This window comes from Thamnophis elegans, chromosome 4, assembly GCF_009769535.1.
Source record: "Thamnophis elegans isolate rThaEle1 chromosome 4, rThaEle1.pri, whole genome shotgun sequence".
Classification (NCBI taxonomy): domain Eukaryota; kingdom Metazoa; phylum Chordata; class Lepidosauria; order Squamata; family Colubridae; genus Thamnophis; species Thamnophis elegans.
In genome coordinates this window covers 45,602,142-45,629,421 of record NC_045544.1, presented here as the reverse complement: position 1 = coordinate 45,629,421, position 27,280 = coordinate 45,602,142, and the positions used below count along the sequence as shown (strand labels likewise).

The 27,280-nt window shown below is 35.1% G+C and overlaps 1 protein-coding gene across 1 annotated transcript in view; it reads left to right on the top strand.

The window, feature by feature from the left end:
* The window catches only part of MAP3K5 (mitogen-activated protein kinase kinase kinase 5), a 138,092-nt gene extending 117,589 nt beyond the window's left edge, over positions 1 to 20,503 (top strand). The window contains 11 exon segments of the mRNA XM_032216952.1: positions 2,018 to 2,175; positions 2,518 to 2,695; positions 3,012 to 3,032; positions 3,938 to 4,115; positions 4,510 to 4,678; positions 7,295 to 7,480; positions 8,533 to 8,638; positions 13,349 to 13,583; positions 15,650 to 15,762; positions 18,399 to 18,511; positions 20,423 to 20,503. Coding sequence (XP_032072843.1) covers positions 2,018 to 2,175; positions 2,518 to 2,695; positions 3,012 to 3,032; positions 3,938 to 4,115; positions 4,510 to 4,678; positions 7,295 to 7,480; positions 8,533 to 8,638; positions 13,349 to 13,583; positions 15,650 to 15,762; positions 18,399 to 18,511; positions 20,423 to 20,503 — 1,538 coding nt within the window.
* Positions 20,504 to 27,280: the final 6,777 nt, after the last annotated feature.

Below are 27,280 nucleotides of genomic sequence, written 5' to 3'. Positions count from 1 at the left end.
ATATTATATGAGATTATATGATATGATATGATATTTATTATATGATATTTATTATATTATAATATAATATTCATTAGCAAACCATTTCACAATAAATAATTACATATTGTTTTTGTGATTAATCACTGTGCTTTAATTATGTTGAATTTGTAATAATGAAAATACATCCTGTATATCAGATATTTACATTACGATTCATAACAGGAGCAAAATTACAGTTACAAAGTAGCAACGAAAATTTTATGGTTGGGGGTCACCGCAACATGAGGAACTGTATTAAAGGGTCGCGGCATTGGGAAGGTTGAGAACCTGATTTAGAGGAAGTACAGCCTATTTAATCAGTCTGACATTCTGGTCCAATTAAAGGCCATACATAAGCATAACATTAGCTGGCTTAGGAATTGTGTGTGTTCTGTCTCAATATTCAACATTATGGCTGGCATTTGTATGCACTTACAAAAATGTATTACATTTTATACTGAATTTATATTTCTCATATAAAATAAAAACAATATAAATGTAACTTTGAAGCAGTGAATAGATTTAGTTGGAGTTTTTAAATTTAATAGCTATAGCTTTGTGATTAGCCATTCTGTACTTTGTATTCCCAAATGTTGGATTCCATTTCCAATCTTTCTTACTACTGAATATATTGAAAAAACCTAGTGGGGACTATTCAAAATAGCATTAAAAAATCCCAATTGCACCCAGTTGTTCTATTGGCCTGTGTCATACAGCATTCAGGACACCTATGTATACAGCATGTTACAGACACCTGTGCTGAACCATATTATGAAAATTATTGCTCTGTCATTGAGATATTTGTAAGCTTTCTGTTTGGTAGCACTTCCAAGACAGCATAATGTGTGAATAGCTCTTTTCGTGTATGTTTATTGTAGTGGACTACTTTTGAAACTACTATGGAACTAAGCCCAGTGATCCTTAAAACTATTACAAAATCACAACAAAATCAGGTAGAAAAAAACTAGGTTTTTTTTAGTCATATGGTCTTGGTCCTGAATCAAAAAATACAAAGTCATGCCAGCACACACAATAATTTTTACAATTGTAAACACAATATTTTCTTGCTTTTTATTTCTTATATGATAACTTTAGAGTTTGTTGTTAGCGAAGACATTTTTTTGGGGGGGAGATCTATTTTGGAAAATAATATTCAATGTGCATTGAATAATATTTTTTTAAAGGATGGCCAGATTTTATTCATGTTCCAAATCTGTTCACAGATCAGTCCTGAAATCTTCAGGCAATCACATGGCTATCCTTGTATGGTTATTTCAGTGCTGTTCCTTATACCCAAACTAGACAGGATGGATATTATTTTTAATGCATGTTTGACATAACATAATATTTAAGATAATATCTGCTCTTGCTGAAAACACACATATATAAAAAGTTAATGGCATTCTCCTTCCCGCACTGCAGGAAAAGGATGAAAAAATTATAAATCAATAGCCTCTGTTAACTCCCCCCCCCCCAAAAAAAAATCCTATGTGCAGTGGAAAAATGCCTTGATCTATCTTTTCTATAGCATTTTTAGGGACAATAAAATAGCCTACTTTTGACATGGCATTCAACTTATATAAGCTAAGGTTATAATTACATTCTTCTTGTAATGTTCCCTCTTCCATTTAAGGAAAAAAAATCAGTTTTTAGTTTTGTTTAATTGCAGTTTTATGATCTTAATTTCATGTCTTAGTTTGTAAAGAGGAATTCAATCATTGTTTGCTGATTTGACTATAGTTGATAGATTAGATTAGAAGCATTTAAAGACAGATCATAAGTACAAGGCTAGTATCAAATGCAATCTATTAAACTAGGATAATTGAGCCTGAAAAGGGAAAGGTAGGTGAGGCATTTGAAACTATATAATGTGCCATATAAATACTAAATTCAGTGACATAATTGTACATGTAAAATCTTAGAATTCATTTGTTTTAGTACATGCCTTCTTTTAATTTGTTATTAAATATGCATAAAATACATTTGTTTTTCACAGGTACTCTTCAGTATATGGCACCAGAAATAATTGATAAAGGACCAAGAGGTTATGGAAAGGCTGCAGATATCTGGTCCTTAGGCTGTACAATTATTGAAATGGCCACAGGAAAGCCTCCATTTTATGAACTAGGAGAACCACAAGCAGCCATGTTTAAGGTTAGTTTAGATAATTACATTTTCCTGAAAAGGGAAGGAAAAAGGAAAATAAACTATGTCAAGGCTGTGTTGAAAAAAACAAGATGATATGATAACTGGCTAGAGGGGGAATGTTACACCATATTTTGTTAATATTTAGATTCAACTGAAGATGAAAACATACCATAGAAAACAAAATGCTAAAATGTTATTTGGATTATCTTTTAAAATAATATCTATCAAAGAACAAATGACTGTTATATCCATCAGCTAATGAGAGCACAAAAGAGAGCACTTCAAAAGATGAACGATCTGCTTCTGTGGTGTTGTTGTTTTAATTTGATTTTCATCTGCATTTATTAGGTTGGAATGTTCAAAATACATCCTGAGATTCCAGAATCCATGTCAGTGGAGGCAAAAGCTTTTTTGCTGAGGAGCTTTGAACCTGATCCAGACAAGAGGACCTGTGCTAATGAGCTTCTTGTAGATGAGTTCTTAAAAGTCACCAGCAAAAAAAGAAAGTCACAGTCAAAATTAACAGGTGAAGAAATCCAACTGTTCTACTTGGGAGATCTTAGATTATTAGAAGTCATTATTAACAAAGCCAGGTTACTTGACAGTCTTTTTCAAATGGCAAGTCGGTACCCACTAACTGATATGGTTTTGGAGTAATGAGTTTTGCCAAATGTTTTTAGAATATTACATATGTGTGTGTTGCATAAATACAGTATCTCCATTCTTTTAGTAGAAATTTGACAATACAAAGTTTAACTGCATTGGAGCCCTATTATATCAAGTTTCCTTTGTTTGACTTGAGCAATTCTGAATGTTACATTATTTTTGTTTTATTTTCACAGCTCTGACAGCTGGATCAAATGGTAAGTTTAGCAATTAATATTTTTTCTGAGATGCTTTAAAATGTTCTGAAATTTCAGATAGGTTTAACTCACAAGAAATAAAGCTATAAATATATGTAACAAGAAGACGTTTCTAAGAAATATTGCAAAAAAATCATTTGAATTTACATATATTACATATCTCTCACACAGAGAGACACGTGTGTGTCTGTCTGTCTGTCTATATCTATCTATCTATCTATCTATCTATCTATCTATCTATCTATCTATCTATCTGTCTATCTATCTATCTTGACATACTAGAAAGTTTATTTTTATAATGCAGAGTTGAAAAGGCAACTGATACATTATAACTATCCCATCCTGTTAAAAGTGAGATACTGTAATATATTAATACTCAACTGCTTTGAAATAGTTAATACAATTCTTTCATCCAAGAAAACTCCTGGAGGTCTTAGTATATAGAATATATACTTATATTCAGTTTTTACAGTTTGCTCTCCATATATATTTGGTACTCAATGCATTTTGACGTGGAAATTTTGCCCCAGTATTCATTTTTTGTTTGGTACTCAATGCATAACTTAGAACTTGTTGATGTCGGCTACCTTGTGACTTTTATGTTATTCCTTATGGGAAAAAATTGTTTGGCACTCATTGTTGTTGGTACTCATAGCATCTCACAGAACCAATTAATGATGAGTACTAAGGTACTACTGTACTTTTTCATACCACAGAGAACTCTTTTCTGCACTCCTGCCATCATTTTGGAATTGTACGCAGTTAATACAATTCTTTCATCCAAGATAATATAACCTTTGGGAGATCTTAGTAGATAGATTATATGCATTGGGGAGAATTGTTTTGTTACAGTTTGCTCTCCATATATATCTTGATCATACTTTATTTCCTGTTTCATTGAGCAGAATATCTTCGAAGCATATCCTTGCCTGTTCCTGTTCTTGTAGAAGACACAAGCAGTAGCAGTGAATATGGTTCAGTTTCACCTGACAATGAGTTGAAACTTGATCCCTTCTCCTTTAAAATGAGAGCCAAATCCTGTGGTGATAAGGAAGGAAAAGGACTAAGGTCTCTTTTCCTAAGGTAATTGTCCAAGTGATATTAATATTAATATTACTAGTCTTCTCATCGTTCCTATCACCCATCTCCTCCCACTTATGACTGCATGGCTGTAACTTTGTTGCTTGTATCCTTTTGATTTATATTTATATTGATTGTTTCCTGGTTGCTTATTTGTACCCTATGACTATCATTAAGTGGTGTACCTTATGATTCTTAACGAATGTATCTTGTCTTTTTATGTATACTGAGAGCCTATGCACCAAAGACAAATTCCTTGTGTGTCCAATCACACTTGGCCAATAAAGAATTCTAGTCTGGTCTAGTCTAGTCTATATCCATGCTAGGTTATGAAAAAGAAAATCATTTTTAAAAAAGGGATTTCTTCATGATCGTTTGTACTGTTAAATATTCACAGCATCCCAGATGAGAATTTTGAGGATCACAGTGCTCCTCCTTCACCAGAAGAGAAGGATTCTGGCTTTTTTATGCTAAAAAAGGACAGTGAACGAAGAGCTACCCTTCACAGAATTCTAACAGAAGACCAGGATAAGGTAGTGAGAAATCTGATGGAAGCCTTAGCTCAGGTAAAGAAACATATGTAATATGTTTAGCATTATTTTTAAAACAAAATACATTGGATAGTATGTTGGGATCAAAACATATTGCAAGTTTATATAATATTGTAGTGACATATTTCTTTACAGGTGATCATCGGCCCGTTTTTAGGAATCCTGCAGAGAATAAATATATTTAAGTGCAAATAATTGCAAGATTAAACTATAGTTGTACCTTTACTTATTTGCCATTAATGCTCACTCATGTAATGGTTTTACGCATGAGACATCCCTTCTGAAAATGTTATGGGAATTATGCAGAAAAATAATGAATCCCTGACAATTTGATATATTTTGATTATCCAAACCAGAAACAATTTTTCTATATATTTGTCAAAATAAGGCATAGAAGAGTTAAATACTGTACAAATTGTATAAGCTTAAGTTTCTGCATTGTTAATATTATTTGGGGTTTCCTGTTAAGTCATCATTGGTAGTATTTATAAATCAATGGCAAAATTTTAAGTTATCTTGATTTTATAAAAAATAAAATAACAAAGTCAAATTATGCAGTAGATATGCAGTGACAAATGTTGCTGAAATATTTTGAGAACGTTATTCAGAATCACTTATTTCTGTATATTTTATATCAATTCGGAAAAAGTATTATTGGTATAAGTGTTACAGTGTAATCAATTAAAAATTAAAAAGACAACTGTAAATAGGAATGTTACACTTTTGGATGTAACAATTGTATAATGCAATTGTCCATAGTTTTCAGACTTTTTTTTTAAGTTTATAGCTTTTAAGACAACAATTAAAGTCATTTTGGAAGATCAGGACTAGAAAAAGGCACATTGAGAGTATGGTTCTCCTTTGGGTTCCAAACTGCCAGAAGAATCAGTTTTATTTCACATGCACAAATTTTAATCAAAGACCACTTGAAACAGCTAATCTGAAGAATATGAAAGAGGTGGTGTGTGTGTGTGTGTGAAATTTTTGTTAAAAATTTAAAGAGCAGTAATAGGACTAGTGCAAACTATATTAAAAGCAAGAAACAAAAAGGAGAGCAATAAGCAATAAAAAAGCTAAAAGTGCAATTAGAAAAGAAAATAGAAAATAAGAAAAAAGAGAAAAATATAAAGATACAACGGTATAAGGGAGTGATATTCCACACAGGAATCATAGCTACAATTATATTTTAACCTCTGTCTCTAAAGATATATCATGACTTTCTATAATCTGTTGTGTCTAATCATCAAAACCATAAATCACAACTTCATTTTTTTTTCATTTTTACACATAAGAGGTTTCCAAGCACCAATAAATGTAGATATTGTCCTTTCTCTAATCAAAGAAGTTAGTTTGTCTATCTCAGCAAGTTCTGTCAATATCACCAACCGTTCATCCGTAGTGGGGAGTGTTCAATCTTTGCATCTTTGTGCATATACTAATCTCATTGCAGTAATAATATATTGAAATAATCTTCAATAGCTTTTTTCCCTAATTGTTTATCCGTTTAAAAGGAAAAGTTTGTCCTCATTTGAATATTAATTTTTAAAATCCTCTGTTATCAATGTATATATCAAAAACCTTTTAAAATCTATTTTAGCATTGAATATTTTTCAGAATATTAATATTAATATTGAAATTAACAAGAGCAGCAGAAACATGGAACTGATAGCAGGTGTTATTAAAAAAAGACAATGTACAAATAGATTGCTGAAGTTCCATTTTAATAGATAGATGGCACTTAGTTCATTTACTTTGGTATTCCATGATTCAACTGTGTGTATGTTTATGTCAAATCTGAGTTTCCTTGTGGATATATAGATCTGTTCCAGTGCTGTTCAGTCTGAACTATTACGCCAATGATTCTAATTTTATCATTTCTAGTAAACATTTGAATTTACAAGAAAAAAAATGGAAAAATGGTTTGCTTCAAAGTAACATTCTCCAGTGACATTTCACATAGAAAGGCATACTTGATATGCTTCCAGTCCCTTTTATGACTCAGTTTTAATTATTCAAAGGCAAATTAATTCTTCCAAGGGCTTCTTTTTAAATTGTTCCTTCCTCAGACAATTGTAGAGGATGGAAACAATTTAAGCTAATTTTACTGAAGTGATCTTGTAACCTTTACTAATGTTGACTGAGTTACTGGATGAACTATTTTGTACTCATAATAACTGAAAACAACATTATTATGTTCTCTTCAAATTGAATCTTTGTGACTTACATTATGTTTCTCTCATTGTCCAGAATTTGACATCCTGTTTCCAACAGTCCCAATCATATACCACACTTCAAACAGAATATAAACACCATAGTAATTCTTTCAAATCTCACCCTTACTATACTAGCATTCTTAGTCTATTGTCAGATCACGGACCATATATAATAGGGGGTATACATATATCATTAACTGAAGCCTGTTGGTTTTAATGCTCACTTAGTAAACCACAAAAAAATATATGTAATACAGTTTTTTGGGGGAAACTTGGTTGAAATATATAGTTTCATTACAAGATGGGTAGCAAATAAATAAACACATGCAGAATTTGAATAGGGAGTTATATTCTTAATTTTTATTAATACTAACCAGAATTGTACAAATGAATTTAGCTATTTTTGTTGTTCTAACAGGGTCCTGAAGAGCTTAAGTTGAAATGGGAACACATTACAACTTTAGTTGCTAGCCTCCGAGAATTTGTAAGATCTACAGATCGCAAAATCATTGCAAATACACTTTCAAAGCTGAAACTGGAGCTGGACTTCGACAGTCATGGCATTAGCCAAGTTCAGTTAGTACTCTTTGGTTTTCAAGATGCAGTAAGTATATTTTGGGCTTGTTGTTTTGCTAATTTTAAGAACATAAGCAATCCTTGTTGGATTGGACCCTTGGCCCATCTAGTCCAGCAGTGGCCAGCTAACTGAATAAGGAAGCCCATTACTCTCCCAGCATATGATCTTCAGAGGCATTGACATGGCCTGTCATGAAGAATATAACCATTTCAAAATTTCTTTAGAGGAGACTATTCAGTTTAGATCAGGTGTGTCAACTCGTGGCCTGCAGGCCAGATGTGTCACATGCTGGCGACGTCCATCACCAGTTTAGCAAAAGGAGGGAGAAGTCATGATGCGTCATGTGATGACAATGTGACGCTGTAAGTTTCACACCCCTGGTTTAGATGAATTTGTGCATGTGCATCTGTTTAATAATGATAGCTTGAGGCAGAATCCTTCTACTTCTGTATATTATGGCAAATAATCTGTTTCTTGGTGAACATGATGCAACTTTCTCTGATCTTTGAGATCTAGAGAAGAAGGGTATCATTCATTTCTCCAGCCCAAATGTTGGGAAGAAGGATAGAAATCTTTTACTGCTTTCAAAATTGAATAATAAGAATATTATTAAATATTTGTAGATTTCTAATGTTTGTTTAGGTGTTATAGTTGCATGCCTTCTGTCAAGTGAATTATAGCTTCTTATTATTGTGTGATATATATTTGCTAACTCAGAAAAAAATGTATTGAAGATTTAATAATAGATTCACACATTTAGATATTGTTAAATACGAAAGACTTTGTCTGCATAGAAGATACAGATTATACAGATTGTTCTTTAAGTAACTAAAATAACACAACATTTTGTGTTATACTGGTTAGTAGAAAGAAATTATAAATTAAGTGAATTCATACAAATGGATACAAATTTGTCTTTCAGAAGTATTTTGCTCTTCAAATATTGATCACTGGTTAGATGATGAACTGATTATTTAGGGAGAGTGGTGGTAGTAAACATGGTATATCCAGATTGAATTATCTACTTGATGTTGTTTACAGATCAATAATAGTTTTGTCATTCTGGTATCTCTTTCAAGGTGAATAAAGTTCTACGAACCCACAATATTAAACCACATTGGATGTTTGCACTGGATAGCATAATCCGCAAAGCTGTGCAGACGGCTATTACTATTTTAGTACCTGGTAAGATATTAGTCACTTTTTAAAATAATTTAACTATTTGCATACTTAATATGGAAGAAAAAGCTGCTGGATTTGGCATATGTTATAAATTTGTTTATTCCTGTTCACTTCTGAGCTGTGACTATATGTCAGTATATTTGACTGTTTTACAAGTCCTATGTACGTGTCAGTGTTATCACATATCCTTCCTAGCTAATAAGATGTGGCCAGCCATATGTCAATTTCCAAAGTCTCCAGGTAAGAAACCATGGTTTGCATAGAATAATATGAATTTGTTTAGGTAAAGCTAGAGTTGCTTCTAGGCGATATGGGTGTGATATAGGTTTAATAAACAAACAAATACATAAAACTGGGCTTCGATTGAGTATTATTACACCATGCTGTCCGAAATATACAAAAAAAATGATACTTTTGTTATCATTAGTAGGAATTAGTAAGAATACTATATGTGACATAGCTATAGCTTCTCTATCTTACTAAAGACAATTATGTGAAAACTTAAATAACCTAGGCCAATTATTTAAGGACCATTCTGACAGTGAAGAAGACTGAAATTTTAGAGAAGTCACATTAATGAATGACATTGAAGAAAAAGAGGGGCAGTATGTTGTATGTCCATGAAATTAAGAGAGGACAAGGATGTAGGTCTGAAAGAAGGTGATCTGAACTAGTGTAGTAGCCCATAATATAAGGAAGGGGCTAAAGAAGTAGGTTTAATTATAAATGAACAGATGTCATCTATATTATTGTGGTAATGTAAGAAAATTATAATCCAAATATTTGTGGTAAAGTTTTATGTTGCAGTTCAGTGAATGGTAATAATAGAAGATGCTGACATGGGTTTTAATTAAAGTTCTGTACTATTTTGAAAGAAGATATTGGGAGATGGGGAGGTTATTCTGTGACATGAGTGGGTGAGGAAGAATGAGATACAGAACAAGTGATTGGGCCATTCAGATATTCATGAGTGAGAATGATGATTGTGAATACCTACTTAGAAAAATGTCTGGGTTTTGAATACATGATTCCTACATAAGACAATATGAACACATGGCAAAAGACCGAATATAAATATAAAGTCTGATACATTTGGTTGTTCCTGATGAAAGATCAAGATAATCCATTTAAGATACAATGTTGGTGAGAGATACTAAATGTGAGACAGTACCTTATCTGTTGGAAGAAATGAGAGAAAAGGGGAAAAAAAGAAAGAAACTGAAGTGCAGGAAGAGAAAGTTCAAATTCTGCATGAAAATTAATCTTCAAAAAAAATTAATGAAAAGTACACATAAAAAGGAATGTGGAAAGAATTGTTACACAATGCTACCAAAATATATGGAAACAAATTTGTGGGGAAGAAGATTATATAAAAATACTGAATGCTGAAAAAGAAGATACAGTGTTAAATTAATTTAAAGATGTGAAGAATGGCTGTTTTGATAAAAAATAAAACAGCGTACATTGTTTTAAGCGGCTAAAAAGAAAGAGCAGTGAGCCTTTGGCAAATTGAAATGAATTAAACATGAAAGTAATGATTTAGGATAAAATTCTGTTAGAATGCTTTAAATAATTTTGTGAAAGCGATAATGAAATGTCAAAGAGTGGAACTGAAAAATGAAAACTGTAAGTTGTGTGCAGGAATTCTGATTGAAAGGATATGAAAGAGAAAAAAATTCAGTGAGAAAAAAATAAGTACAGTGCAGTAACAAACCAGATAATGGTGTTATGTTCATGTTGTTGGAGGCGGTCCCAAGTTATGTGTATTAAATTTTGGATTGTATGATTCAACTAGTGGTAGGAATCTGAACATTAACGTATCAAAACCAAGGTAGTTATGTTTGATAGAAAAAATGGAGCAAATGATAACAAGTTATATATAAAAGCAAAGAAAAACTAGATAAACCTTATAAACTGTTTAGCAAAATAGAAAACTGATGGAGAATGTTTAAAATATGAAAGTGCTGATAGAAAGGTTTCTTTTGAGTGATGAATATTTGTTTAAAAAAATATGAGAATGTCTTAAGAATTTGGTTTTGGTTACTGTATTTTTGGAGTATAAGATGCACCTTCTCCCCCCCTTAGAAGAGTGTGGAAATGTTGGTGCATCTTATACACCAAATACAGCCTTTTTAGCTTCCTGAAGCCCCACCCCGCATCCCATTTTTGCGAAAAACAGTCTGTTTTTTGCAAAACCAGAGGTTTTTTTTGCCTTCCCTCAGTGCCCAGCAGCCTTCTGCAGGCTTCAGCAGGGCTGAGGGAAGGCAAAAAAGCCTCCGTTTTTGTGAATGGGCCATTTTTTTGCAAATCTGAGGCTTTTTTGCCTTTCCTCAGTCCCCAGCAGCCCTCTGCAGGCTTCAACAGGGCTGGAATAAGGCAAAAATGCCACTGTTTTTCAAAAAACAGAGGGTTTTTTGCATTGCCCCAGCCCTGCTGAAGCCTGCAGTGGGCTGCTGGGGGCTGAGGGAAGGCAAAAAAGCCTCAGATTTGCAAAAAAATGGCCCATTCACAAAAACGGAGGCTTTTTTGCCTTCCCTCAGCCCTGCTGAAGCCTGCAGAAGGCTGCTGGGCGCTGAGGGAAGGCAAAGACTTTTTTTTCTTACTTACTTACTTACTTTTTCTTTCTTTCTTACCTTTTTCGATACTTCGAAATCTTGGTGCGTCTTATAGTCCAAAAAATACAGTATATGGAAATTAGAATTGGGTATGTAAGGAAAAAGAAATGAATTCAGTGAGAAAATGAACTGTATGTTTGTGGAGATTCTCAATCTTCCTAGTTATTGTTGTCCCAAAGGGGTTTTTTTACCTTGAAAATGCTTCTCATTCAAGAATTCTTGGATGAAAAGTGAAACATTTTGAAGGAATAAACAAAAAAATCATGATTTAACATGTTCATCCCTTTCTGCCAATCCACACTGGAAGACATGACACAGAGTCTTGAAGGCCCTCCAAGAAAGAAGATTAGTAAAGAAGCGCGGGGCAAAAGTGGTTTGTTTCATTTCTTTGTGTTAAAGGGAAGGGAAAACCAGGGAAGAAAGAGAAAAATATTGGCTAACAATGTAGATGGCTGCCAGTTGAGTTACGGTAGTCTGTGTTCTTGGTAAAAGACTCCTGGCAACAAATGGGCTATACCTCATAAAAAGGAAGGAGTTGGTGGCATGTACATTTCAATCATCATCATCTTGCATACTTCATCTCACAGCTTTAATTGAATCCTGTGGGGAAAGGAGCCTAGAAAATATGCAATGCCAATTATGCAGAGTATGCAGAATGTTGAGGCAATTGAATAATGAGCATGTGAATAAATGTAGGAAGGAATAGACAAAGTTATGTGATCTAAAATTTCCAGTGTGTCTATATAAATGTACATAATATGAGGAACAAGTTGAATACGGGAAAATAAATGTGGTTTAGCAAGTATTACTGAAATCTGGTAAGTAGAAAAGAAGGACTGGAGGATATAATTTATTCAAAGGGGAAGGCAAAGGGTAAGCATGCATTATAGGTTATATTTGTATGTGAAAGAAGTGCCGACACATATTGAGATCCAGGAATTTGAGCATAAGAATCAACTTAAGAGCATTTGGGTGCGAATAGGAGGAAGGAGAAACAATAAATGTTTTATTGAGTGGCTATGCTCTGGGCCAATAAGTGAGAGAGAAGATCTAGATAATACTTTCCTACACCATTTTACAGAACGGTCATGGAGAAGCATAACAACAGCAGCAGCAACAACAAAAACAATAATAATAAGTCATCTGTTGGAAAAGCAACTGAGCCAAGACTTCAAGATACATTGCTAACCCTTTCATTTTCCAAAGGTTAAAGAAAAAGTTGATTGAAGACGTACAAGCAGTAGGAAATTTTAGAGGAAATTATTGTGTCATCTTGAATTTTAAAATATTGTAGAAACAGCAATGTGCAAAATTTAGTTTTCAAATAAAAAAATTAATTTTGCCAATAATACTGAGTTAAGGTGGTGCAGTGGTTAGCGTGCAGTACTGCCGGCTACTTCAGCTGACTGCTAGCTGCAGTTCAACAGTTCAAATCTCACCGACTCAAGGTTGACTCAGCCTTCCATCCTTCTAAGGTTGGTAAAATGAGGACCCAGATTGTTGGAGGCAATATGCTGACTCTATAAACCACTTAGAGAGGGCTGTAAAAGCACTGTGAAGCAGTATATAAGTGTTATTGCTATGTTTGATAAATTTCTGCCATTCATAATAACATATATGCACATTAGATTCCAGGAGAGCTGGTTCCTCTAAAGATCCTGTGAACAGAATACAGAGGGAACACAGGAGGGTTAGAAATTTCTTAAAAATAAGGAACGGTTGTTGTTATTGTTGTCATTTGCTGCTAATGACTAGCACAGTACTCTGGAATCTCTTATTTCAGGATTTGCATGAACGCTTCAGTGTGGCTAGTAATCTCAACTTATATAAAGTGTTTTATATAAAAACACTTTATATAAAAATGTTTTTAAGTTTATCATCTAGATCAGGAGTGTCAAACATGCAGCGTTACGTCACACAACATCGCGACTTTCCACCCCTTCACTAAAATGAGTGTGGGCGCGACCAGTGCATAACGCATCCGGCCTACAGGTTTGATAGCCCTGATCTAGATAAATAGCAGCTCTGAGGTTGTGGAATTCATCATACTTGTTTGCAATTTGATTGTTGCGATAATAAACAATTCAATTTCTTGCAGAGTTGAGGACGCACTTCAGCTTAGCATCTGAGAGTGATAATGCAGATCAAGATGAGATTGAAGCTGAAGAGGAACATGCTCATGACCCAGCAGTTCAAGGTCCTTGCCTTGTATTGGATGATGCAGTAGCTACCTCAGGAGTGAGCACCCTTAGTTCAACAGTATCTCATGATTCTCAGGCTGCCCAGAGATCTCTCAATGTTCAACTTGGGAGGCTGAAATTGGAAACTAATAGGTGTGTTTGAATATCCCCTATTTACAAAACTGGTTCAAGGTTTTCAAATGGATGCATGCATCATGTGGATATTTTTGTTTCTGTTTGGCTTACTTTACCTTTATCAATCCAGTTTTAGTAATGCCCTGAACCAGGGGAAGGTGACAGGGTATGCTACCTCAATAGGATATTACTGAGGCAAATTACAGCAAAACATTAAGAGTGCATTAATATTTAAATTATGTGAAAAATCATAAATAACCATATTGAAGTAGCATATATTTCATATTACGCTCATGTAGTTATAATTGCATAACCTATTAATCACATTAATAACACCACCAATCATCTCAGTTACAATCATTCCTTGCTCCCTAGTTCTATATGTCTTTTGAGAGAGGTTTTTTTTAAATAAAAAAACAATTTCCTAATATCAAGAAAGAAGACAGAGTTCTTAGAGCTCATAGTAAGGTGTACGACAAGAGGGCAGCACCAGCAGAAAGCACCTCGCTCCAAGTGGTCTCCCACTTCACCACATGTGAGGTGGATACTTTTATTAGACACTGGAGCAGAGGTGGGATTCAGCCAGTTCAACCTTACTATCTATTCAGGAGAACCGGTTGGTAACTTTCTAAGCAGTTCGGAGAACCGGTTGTTGGAAGAAATCTTTTGTTTTTTCCCATTTTACAGAGCAAATCCTATAAGAAAGGCAGGAAGGAAACATTCTGGTGTTGTTTCTAGCCTAATCTTTATTGCCCTGCTTACAGAAACTGCCTCTCCAGTTAACCCTTATTACCATTGTAATAACTAAGGTAAAGTGCCCATCGACCTGAGTGACATTGACTCGGCCCTGCCCACATGATCACATGAACACCGACCCCTGCCTACCCAGCTGGACATTAGGGCACAGAACTGATTGGTAGATTATTTGAATCCCACCACTGCACTGGAGTGATCAGATTTCACCAAGAGTAACTTTTTGCTACAAATAGCCAGGCCCCAAGCCATAAAAGAGTTTGTCATTCATAACCAACACCTTGAATTGTCCCTGAAGCAGTACTGGTATATCAACAGTGGTGGGATTCAATTTTTTTTTACTACCAGTTCTGTGGGCGTGGCTTGGTAGGCATAGCAGGGGAAGGATGCTGTAAAATCCCCATTTCCTCCCGATCAGTGGGGACTCGTGAGAATAGTTGGGAGCGGGGCAAGTCAGAGGTGGTATTTACCAAACTACTCAAAATTTTCACTATCAATTCTCCAGAGCTAGTCAAAACTTGCTGAATACCACCTCTGTATGGTAGGTAGGTCCAATTAGCATGATGGTCTGAGCAAGGGTGATATTACCACTTCCAAAAACTTTCAATACTTCACTCAAACTAAGAGCCCATATTCTATTTTTAAAAAGTCCTAAGATTGAGTGAAGTTTCTCTTGACAACTAAGCAGAGGCCCGTATGACCACAATTTCCATCTATTGTTATTATTCCAGCAGGAGATCAGAATCTGGGAGAATCAACTACTTCTACACTAGGTCTTTTATGGAGAAACACAACTCTGTTCATAACTAAAGATGGAGTTTTCCTGGAATCATTACAGCTCCTAGGTTTTAGCTTTTTCTTTCCTTACAAACACTGGAAACTCTGTTAAAGATTCATGCTTAGGCTGAAGCTTGTGGTTTATCTTGCAGATTAGCTAAGATTAGTACATCACAGCTTGGGATTTTTGAATATTTTCTGTGATTACATTTTTAATGAGGGCATTTTCTTCATAAAGTTGCTATGTTCTGCCTAGCAATACTTATGCAATAGGCAGAGAGAAATGATGCAATAAAATAAATAGATGTATTTACTTAAGGGGATATTAGTCACACATAAGCACAAAAGGGCCTTCTGTGTTTGTGGTCCAGATAACATGTTCTTGGTAGGCAGTAAAAGTTTCCTCTTGCAGTAGAAGTTGCCTAAAGATATTGGGAGGGTGTTTGACCATTGCTAATGCAATACTGAAACAGCTCTACTTTTCAAAAATATCATTAGTTCTTAACAAATAAATGATGATGCTTAACTCCTCATTTCCTTTTCATTTCTAACAGATTACTAGAAGAGCTAGTGCAGAAGGAAAGAGAATTTCAAGCCCTCCTGCACCATGCTATAGAAGAAAAAGAAAAGGAGATCAAACATCTAAAGCTTAAGACTCAACCATTAGGTGCTTATTTGAACTCCTCAAAAGTAATTGCTCTTCACAGCACTTTTGAAACCAATATAGTCAACCCTTCCAGTGTACTACTTTCAGTGTGCTGCTTTTGTTCCCATCAGGATGACTTTTTCACCAGCTAAGCATCCCTTTTAGACAGTTAATCAATTGAAATAAAAATATGACATACTTGTTTAGAACGTGAAAAGAGATACGACTAGCTAAGAGAAATTGTCTCTGGCTTCTTTTTCAGATTTTTGTTCTTTCTGGTTAAAAGGGATGAATGAACCCCCAGTTAATTTTGCTATCTTGCATGTATGCATTCACAAGGAGACTTTGGACAAAATCACATAAACTCTTCACCCCTGTGTAATGATTGTCCACTGCCCATTTCTAGATGGCATTTCTGCATGCCACCATCCGCAGCTCTTCATCTACTTCCAACTTGCTCTGTAAATGGTATTTTCCCTCTTCCTTTCTCACCTCCAGAGGCAAAATACTGCACGTTAATGTACATGATGGGGGTAACCTGAAATGACAACTTACAACTCCAGTTGGTTCTGCAGGTTTTCTGTGGGACTACCCCTTCCACCAAGCCTCTGATTTGCTCTCGTACTCCTTGCTCCTTTTTGGCTGTAAGGAGAGACCACTATCTGGCTTTTGTTTTTAAATAGGTCTCAATGTAAAGATTGCAAAGCCCTGAAATTGACTAATCAGAACCTATCCTAATAGCAATAGCGATATCACTTAGACTTATATATCACTTCACAGTGCTTTATATCCCACTCTAAAAGAATCAGCATATTGCCCTCAACAATCTGGGTCCTTATTTTACCAACCTCAGAAGGATGGAAGGCTGAGAAAACCTTGATCCGGCAAGATTCAAACTGCCAAACAGCTGGTAGCTAGCAGTCAACAGAAGTAGCCTGCAATACTGCATTCTAATCACTGAGCCATCACGGCTCTTCAATGCATTCTAATACATTCAATTGGAAGAATAAAGGAAAGGACTCGTCTCTTTTATTTGGTTTCTCATTGACTACTACTCCAAGGAGCCCTGCCTCCTTACTTCCCTTCCTTATGTAATGTTTTAGGGTAGTTTATAAGACCTCATCAATCCTCACAGGTAAACCAGCTTTCTCAAGTTTCAGATTTTATTTGCCCACTTGACAACTGTTAGCCAAGTGATGCCAAAAAACGTTTTAGGGTTTCCCCCACTTAGTGGTCAATAATCAGTCATCCCATAGTTTCAATGGGGAAAAAATCCAGTCGGTCCACAGTGAAAAGTGTTAATGCATCTATGGAGTAACCAGACCTCTCTATTTGTCAATTGGAAGAGGTATCTCCCATAGTGAATCATGCTTGATAAGACTGGAATGTCAACCGAGGCTCAGAGAATGTTGTGCGTTAAAGTTGTTTAGACGACAGCAGAACAGACTTTTCCAAGTATCCAGGAAGGATATTTTGGGATGTCAGTAAGATTGAGGGCAGCATCATTTCCTGTTGGTCTTAGGCTAGGAAGGAAAGTAGCTGGGTGAATGTGTTTCCTACTCCTCTCAAGAAAAATTAAAATTAAGAGTTTTTAAAAAAAATTTATAAAGACAAGTAAAAATTTCACTGGATACAATTAAGTGCTGTTCAGTTTTTCAGTAGTGATTAGGGCTTGACCTCCTCCTCCTCCCAATTTCTGCTTTCAAAAAAAGAGTCAAGACCATTTCCTTAAACTAAAAGAGTCCTTTCAGAACTTTTTTTTTTTTTTTAAACGAGCCTTTAAATGTTTACTGGGGTTTTGCTGGTTTGTTTTAGCCAGTCACAATGCCTGATAGGAAAGCAGTTATTAATAAATAATTATATACTGTAGCCTAGGGGTATCCAACTTTGGCAACTTTAAGACCTGTGAATTCCTCACCCAGTCATGCTGGGAGTTGAAGTCCACAAGTCTTAAAGTTGCCAAGGTTTGACACAACCTCTGGTATTAACAAAAGACTAATCACCAAAAATCTTTCCCTGGATTTTTATTTTTATCTCAGCTGTTGAATGGCTACTGATACAAATGAAATTCTGGATCTTTTTGATTTTGGTCTGATTTAGCATGTAGTTTTTACAGTGTTATGAGAGAATTCCAAAAGAAAGCCAAGTAATGTAATTGAATTAAGTAGAGATTTGTATGTAATCCGCAAAACCTATGACTGAAATATTCACTGTATTTGTACAGATTAAAGATTTATTTAAACTGCTATAACATGCTGCTTTCAGAAGATATTCCTTCTCTTGAAAACATTTTTTTGGCTAATTAAGGTTAATTACAGTTAGAATCATTGTTAAAACCAACCCAATCCAGTACTGAAATTCATAATTCTTACCTCATGCATCACTTCTGTGCACAAAGCTAATTATAAGGCTATCACTCTTTTATCATGTGGTGTTTTCCAAATGTGTTTTTATTATGACTTCCATTATCCCCAACCAATTTGCACCACAATAACAATACTTGCTGAGAGTGATGATAATTCTAGTTCAACTAATCTGGAATGCCTCAGAATGGAGTGCGTGATGTACAATTTTTATGTATTCTTTTTGAAAAAGAATAGCTATATTTGGAATTGTGTATCTTATAACTATTCTAACTTGTGTCAACATTTTTCTAGATATTCCTGGCTTGTCTGTTTCTCACTTTAGTACACAGGACAGAGGAATTGAGGATCCAGATCTTATTAATTGGCTGAGAATTCATGGTGCTGACAAAGAAACTATAAACAGGGTAGGAAATATGTTTCTTAGATCTTTTTTATTATTATTTTGTTCAGTGCCTAAGTAGTACTGAACATTTAATTCTTGTTTTGTTTGCAATTTTAGTAGAATAAAGATAATGTTGAAAAAACAAAATAAATCATGGAAAGCAAAAAATATATATAATGCTGCTCAGGATTGGATTTAGGGCTATTTTTACATGAAAGTTTTGATCTTTTATCTAAGGGTGAACAGGTTCTACAAAATAAAATTAATCACTCATCCCAAATGTTAGAAGCTATTTTTTTCCAGTTATGTAGGACATCATCTTCTATGATAAGATAGTGAATGTTTTACAATATTGGGAGTGATTAATTCTAATTCATATTCTAAAATATTTAAAAATGGCATGTAGAAGGCACCAGGCTGGAAACAGGGAGACCATGAGCTCTATCTAGTCTACCTGAGGCAGGAAAGCTACCTCACAGGGTTGCTGTTATGGGGAAAATAGGAGGAGGAAAGGATATTAGTTACATTCACCCCCTGAAATATTTATAGAAATAATAAAGGCCAGATAAAAATCTAGTAAATAAATAAAATATAACTACCATAATTGCTAATATTTTTATTTTAATTAAGGTATTTAAGACACATTTTTATATTTGTATTTTTGCACCAACTTGAAATCAGTTGTTAAAAATACTTTGAAATAGATCCCAGCATATTGCTCCCTTATTTGGGTCTTACAGAGATACCAGAATCTGACAGATTGCAAAAAATTGAAATAAATGTTGAGGCATCTAAACACCAACTAGTATAATCTGATTATGGTAAACATAAAATACATTGATTTGCATTTGGAATAAATACAATATAAATTAGCCACAAAACCAAATGAAGGTTTACTCAATCACATACATGAATGCATGTCTGTCTGTCTACATTAAATAGTTTTATAAAGACCAGAAGTTTTCTAAAGATTACAACTTTCTCTTAATAAGGTTCTAAAAGGAGTACTCACATGGAATTCTGCGTAGGGAATTCTCTGTAAGAACTAGCTCATATTAAACAACTGTTTTAAAGCTTTAATCTTGTTACTGGACATAATAATATTAATAAACTGATCCATGTAGTTTATTATAGCTTGATTTCTGGTGTCAGCAAGACAAGTTTTAAAAATTAGAAACTCCCATTTATTCTTTGTTTAGAATTAGAAATTAGTATCCCTGGCGTCTGCTAAATTAGCTGTGATCATAAATCAAAGTTTTATCCTTCGTTATGTGTGGGGTGTAATAATAATCAAGACGATAGCCTTGGTTGTGTGATTGAAGCCCTGACTTTTTTCATGTCAATCATATTGCAATGCTTGTAAAAAAAAGAGGTGCGACTCTGATCATGTGGTCACAAACATCTTTTACTCCTTCCTCTCGTGCCAGGCACATGGCCCTGATTAAGTATGAAGCATGGTTTTTGCTTATCCCTTTGACGGGAATTCTTTCAAAGAGAAAAATTCAGTTAGTATAGTCAAGCTAATGAAATCTTTTCAGAGCGTTTTCCTAACAAAAGTTAGAAAAAAATAAAAAAGTGGTCAAAAAAGGTTTTATAGAACATTTTAAATGTATTACTTTTACATTGACATCAATAAACCTGGAACTTCTAAATAGCATTATTTCATTAATTTAATATTTGACCATTCTTGATTATATTGCTTTGTAGTGTCTGACCATGAGAATTCAGCTCATTTCAGTATCAATTCGTTTTTGTAACAGTGATAAAATGTGATGTGCCATAAAATGAATTACTGTATTAAACATTTTGATACCACAATACACATTTCAAGGCGAATATATTTTAATTAATGAGACATATTAGAAAAAACCAAATGCAAAAACCGAAGAATAACTTGCAGCTCCATCAGCATAACTTTTACTAATTTTTTTAGTTTCTAGCAGAAGAATACACACTGACGGATGTACTCTGCTATGTTACCAGAGATGATTTAAAATGCCTTAGACTCAGGTAAGTATTTTTAAAATAATTTATATTATTCATGTAGATAATTATTTAATGAAAACTCTAAAGAATAGTTCAAATATTGAATTAAAATACTTTATTTTATTGTTTACATTTATAATAAATTGTGCATATGTTCTAACAGATTTTTCTATACAATTATTATAATACAGAAAAAAGCATTATACATATCAAATATATAGCTATACAGTATGTGGAAACAGAAAAAATACCCTGATGAGTCCACTTGTACACCCAGATGTAGCATATGTTAGTTTTACAATCTAAAAAAATGTTATTTTGTGCATAAGGTAACGGTTTGATTTGAAGGCCCAATCACAGGCATTTTGGCTTCTAAATTCTTCAAATATTTATTTGGGTTACATTTCATGCTCTACAAATGAGCCTTTGCTTGAAGAACAGATTAGCAGGCCTGAAATCCAAAAAGTAAAAGATGTAGATTTTTTCCTGTTCCCAAATCCACCCCCAGTAGATCAGTTCTAAGAAGACATCACACCTTCCTATTGAAAATTGATTGTCTGGAAACAAATTGACAAATACCGTTTAGCCAAGATCACTTCATAACATTGATAATTGAAATAAATGTTATGGATGCTGATGAACAATTAATAGGGCTAGGGGACATTGAATAAATAAGAAGCATTCACATTGGTATTTACAATAGCTTTTTTTTTTGCAACTGTAAAATTATTTATGCAAATCTGCGAGAGTGAGCTTGCATTGGAATACAAGCATTCTCACAATCCGATGGACCACTTCACGAATCTCTAATTCCTAGGCTGCTTTGGCAATGAGACACACACACACTGCAGACTGGGTGAAAATGGCAAGTCTCTATTCTTTTAGAGCGCCCCTTTATTAGGAAAGTTCAAAGAAAGCTAGTCAGCAGTTTAATACAAACAAAGCATCTCACAGTATGTTACAAATCACTTCTTGATTACACATTCTGGCAAAAAGGGCAGGGAGGAGGGACAAAAGGTACTCTTTGATAAGGGGAAATGAGGAGGTATGGAATTGTAAAACACATCCTGATAAGGAGAGCAGGAAGGAGGAACAAACGGTCTTAGAAAGTATAGAGTTGTAAATTACACAGAGAGCTACATTAGGCATATGGGAATGACTGATTTGTTACACGAGGCGGCAGAAGGATGCAAGGCTAATTCTGTGTGTTTATATCTCAGATAATAGAGGCCTCTCATCTCTGGTGTATCTGTGTATTGCTATTCACATAGACACTCGAAATGAATTCGGCTTCCTTATCTAAAAGCTTTCCCAGGACTGTTCTTTCCATATGGCTCTTGGCAAATGTTCACTGGGATACTTTTGATCCAGATAGATATTGATCCAGATATTCTATCCTATCCTATTGATCCCAGCTAATTTCACCCAGCCAATTATGGGATAATTTCCCACATCTCCTCCTTTTTTATTTTTTAAATGGAAGCAATTGCCATGGGTTGTTTCTTTCTCACAAATCCCCCTTCCATTGGATATCCAGGGATTATTAATTCTGATGTATTGACACTTATTAATAATGCGTGATGCTTCTGGATAGTTGCGTCCGCAATACTTTGCATAGTGGATCTCAATAATGGTATTATGCATGGCAACATAGTTAATCCCAAAAATATCATCCCAATAAAAAATAAACCTTGCTTCCAATTGTTAAAAATACCTCCAAGCCAACCGTCAGTGTCCAATATGCCTTTCCAAGTTTGTACAGGAACATGTGCAGTTTGTATCATAGTTCGAGTTATTTTTTCTATCACAATTCCAGAATCATCAATTTGTATACAACAATTACTAAGATTAAATTTACCACACACTCCGCCTTCGGCAGCGAGCAAATAGTCTAAGGCTAAACGATTTTGCATAATATAAGTTCTTGACAATACACTTTCTTTTGCAAGCTTAGTTAATGCCAATGCAGTTTCATTTGTAATTATTTCTAATACAGCTTGTAATCTAATAATGCGATTTATCATATATATCGGCGTTCTATATCCCCACGATCCGTCTTGTGCCCACGTCGCAGGATCATAATATGCAATAATTCTCTCAGGGGGCCACTCATCATCCTTCCAGTTACCTATTTTTATCCCTTTAGCAAGATCTATGGTACGTTTACGTCTTTCAAGAGTATCATATACAGGGACTCCCAGTTTTTGTTTTTTCTCTATAGGCATTAGGAAGAATGAAGGCTGAATCGCCCTTAAGATGCATGACCCATACCAACCCGTGGGTAACATATTATAGGCAAAATTACCACATATCCAATATAACCCATCAGGTGAATTCCACACAATAGTATCATTTTCAGGGTCTGAAAGTCCTCGTAACTTAGTTACTTCCAGCAATGAGTTTTCAGGTTTGGTCATATTAGTTTGTGAAACCCAAGTGTTATTTTCCCACTCATTAGAACATTTTAAAAATCCCATAGGTTTATTTCTTTTAGTCTGATTATTTTTATTTCTAGTATAACATATGTGACCTATTATATGAGAGGTAACTTGCCAGGTTTCATTGAAGTTGTTATTAAAGGTAAAGTTCCCTTTCCATTGAGCTATTTCAGTATAGTTTGCTTCTTGTACATGCCATGGCCAGCGATCTCCCATAGTGGTTCCTCCACATACAAAACAATTTTTTAACATAAGTTCTGTAGCAACTTCTTGAGCCAAATTAATAAACATATTTTTTGCTTTTGGAGGTGTAGGTAGATCGTTAAGTTTAGCAATCTCCTGCTCATAACTCCAAAAAAACTTTACAGGTTGATTTGTCAATTTTGTTGCTTCAGTCTTTACAATGATGTATCCATAAGGATCCTTTCCTGCTTTATCTATACCAATACCATAATGATAGTATCGGGTACCTAAAGTACCTGCTACCTGCGCAGTAAGGCAGAGTGGTGTGCAGTGATGGGATTGACAATCAGTAGTGACTGGAGTAATAGAAAGATCGAAATGGTTAGGTCCATAGCCACTTGTATACCAATATACACTTGGTTGGGTATAGCCTCCATGTGCTGAAAGTGTCGAGCGAGTAAATAAATATCTATGGTTTTGGATGTATGATTGTTCCCACGACTGTCCTCCACAGGTTACCCCCGCGGATCCTGTTCCTTGCCCTATAGCAATTGCTAAACATGTATCAAAACAAACAGTAATGGGTGCCATTCCCTTTGAAATATTATGGGCTATGTATCCTGATAATCTTTGTGCTGTAAGAAATTGATGTTTTAAACTAGATCCTCCTTTATAGCCATAAACATAGATGCTACTTGTTATAGGTCCTAACATTGTATCCCATTTGGTGTATAGCACTGATTGTATTGTGTATTGTTGTGTGTGCATGGTGGTATTAAGGTTCCATTGCATTCAGGTTTCATAGTATAATATATTAAGGTCATGGAAATTGTTTTGCCTTGTTTGGTTTTTTGTAAACAGGCTGTGCAAATGTCCTCTTTTATCTCTCTTTTTGTAAGGTGGCGAGAGCTGTCTCCTCCTATCTCTTGTTGATAACTCAATAGTGTTAAGAACCACTCACTAACCGGGGGAAATTTTATACTTGCTCTTGAGGTTACTTCTGTTTTTATTATTTTATTAGGTAACCCTTTTTGGTATTGTGTGCATTGATACCAACCTATAGAATTCTCTGTAATTTTTATTCTAATATGTGAAGAGCAGCCATTCTCTTTCGGGTGTGAAATACCTCTCACATTTTGGATTGCCTTTTTGAATTTTGCAGGCAAAAATTGCCATGTAAACATGCTGCAGCTGGATTTTTCAAATAACAAGTTAAGGTAACTTGTGTATTGGCTTCTCCGTATGTATTGTGAGGGTAGATGCATATCCCTTGAGAATTGCAGTTTTCCCCATTGGAGTATGGAATGATCACTCTTTTTGAGTGGTTGTGTGTGAAAGGAATTTCTTGAATATCCTCCACTATTCCCTTCTTATTTTTGCGTTCATATTCACATGCCCCCCATATGATTAAAAGCACAATTCCCATCCCCAACATCATTAGCAAAAGGTGCAACAGAAAATGCTTACAAGACATCGGAAGAGTCCAAAGATCCCAAAATCCCATTTCCTGTCCAGGCGAAGGTCCTCTGAAAAATGGGCATCGGGGCTGATGTACTCTGGGAACATATGACCGGCCAACGACCTGTTCCGGACGGATTTTCATCTTGAGTACTAGATATCAAAAGAGGGGTCAATAGACCCTTGGTGATAGTGGTTATAAAAAGGATTGTCAATAGCTTGTTGTACTGTTGGTGTGATACGGAGTTCAGTGTGAGAAGGATTGGTATAGGAAAAATATTCCTCAAGATACTGTTCAATTATCACAATGTCACATGGAATTTTGCAGTGAGTGCAAAGTTCACAGGAATAACAGTGGGAACAGCAACAGGCTTCGCAGGGGCACGGGCAGAACCAGCACATTGGTCGCAATAGAAACTTTAGTCGTCTGTTGTTTGAAACAAAAGGGATAGGCTTGCTTCGGGATCCTTTTTATCATCTGTCTTCACTGGTCTCTCATGAAACGGTCGTATGCATCTTCCAGGAACCCACAGCACTCTGTCCGGGAGTTGCACAGCAGCGTATCCACGTCCCCAAGTAACGAGCTCCACTGGGCCCTTCCACTGAGGGTCTGGCAATTGTCTGTAATAAACAAGAGGGCGGGGAGAAACTACGCTATGCTGAAAATGTCTTTCCCCAGCTGTGGAAGCTATGGGTGAGCCTGTAAGATTCAAAAAATTCTGTGTGTATAAGGCTTTGCTCAAACGGTTTTGGATTTCAGGCAACCCTATCTTAAAGGGGCCTTGCTGTTTATCAAGCATCATTTTTAGTGTTAAATTTGCTCTTTCTACAATTCCTTGTCCTTGGGAATTGTATGGGATGCCAAATTTATGGACAATTTTCCATTGATCACAAAAGGTAGCGAATGCAGCGCTACTGTATGCGGGTCCATTATCTGTTTTAATCTCCAGGGGGCTCTTGCCTGCTACAGGTTGAGCACTGCTGGATAATCGCTACAGCCTCAGTTTTTGAAATTCCAAACGTCTTCACTAAGGCTTTTGCATTTTGATGAAAATACTCATGGCTTTCCCATGGAGTTGCAAATCCAATAAAACTTTCCCTAGCGGCTTTGTCTGCATAATCATTTCCCTCTGTTAGCATTCCAGGAAGTGACTGGTGACTCCTAATATGAGCCACAAAATATTGAAATTTTCTATCCATTATTAATTGCTGTAACTGTAAAAACATATCTAACAATTGCTTATCTAGGGCTGGTGAAAGATAGGCATCAAACAAGTTGTTAATCACTTGGTAAACATACAATGAATCCACAATTAAATTAAATGTTTGGTCTTTTAATTTCTCAAATGCTAATATGGATGCAGCCAACTCAGAACGCTGTGCTGAACTCTGAGGGTGCGTGTGGTAAGTTATCCACTGTCCTGAGATTTGATACACACATGCACCCCTGTTCTTAGTTCCGTCAGCAAAAACTGTAACTGCATTTTTAATTGGCAGTTTACTTTGTAAGGAAGTCAATTGTAAATGTTGTAGATTCAGTAACAAAAACCTATAATCTGTGGGATAGTGGTATTTAATTGTCCCTAAATAGTCACTTAAGGCCAATTGGAGTGCATCTGATATTTGAAAATATTTTTCCCACCAAGGTAGTGGATATGGAATGTAAAAAGTTTCTGGATCCGTTCCCAGTGTAGCTCGAGCTCTCTCTCTTAGCTTTATAATTATCTGGGATAACAATAGAGGTTTTGTTGAAACTGTTCTCCCCGGGCTGTTTGCTAAGTGTATCCATTCAATCACTAACACTTTGTTCTGTTGTGTTTGCAACAAACACCCTGTGGGCAAGTTTTTGGTATTGAAAATAGCAGCTGAGATAGGAACGTGTGAAACCATCCTGTCTACCCAGGTTTTTGTTAAGGCTGCCTCAATCACCTGAATACACTCTTTTTCTTTGTCCCCTATGGTTAGTATAGCAGCAGGCTCCTTTCCTCCTGCCAGCAATGCAAATAAGGGTTGTAATTGACTCGTAGTTAATCCCATGTAGGGACGTGCCCAGTTAATTGAACCCAAATATTGTTGTAACTGCACCAAACTACATTTATCCATCTCAGGTAGTTTTGGAATTACTGGTGAGGCATGAGATGTCATGATTCTATGTCCCAAATATAAATATGGTGGCATAGTTTGAATTTTTTCTGAAGCAATTTTAAATCCTTTATCATTAAAATCTTGTACGATCTCTGTTAAAATCTGTGGATATGCACTTTGTGCATCTTTTTCTATGGCTAGCAAGATATCATCCATGTAGTGGTAGAATAGGATACCTTTATACTTGGCTCTAAAATGTTTTAAAATTTTATTAATGTAATATTGACAAAGCGTTGGGCTATTTAGCATTCCCTGGGGTAAAACTTTCCACTGATACCTTACTGTTGGCTCACTATAATTTAGTACAGGAATTGTAAATGCAAATAATACTCTGTCCTTTTTATGTAAAGGTATTGAAAAGAAGGCATCTTTTAAATCAATAACTGTTAAAGCATAATTTTGAGGAATTATGTTAGGGTTGGGTAACCCGCACTGCAGGGGTCCCATGGGACAAATCACTTCATTTATTTTTCTTAAATCTTGAAGCATTCTCCACTTCCCTGATTTTTTCTTAATTAAAAATACAGGAGTATTATAAGGGCTATTTGACAATTCTATTTTTTTATCTAATAACAACTGTT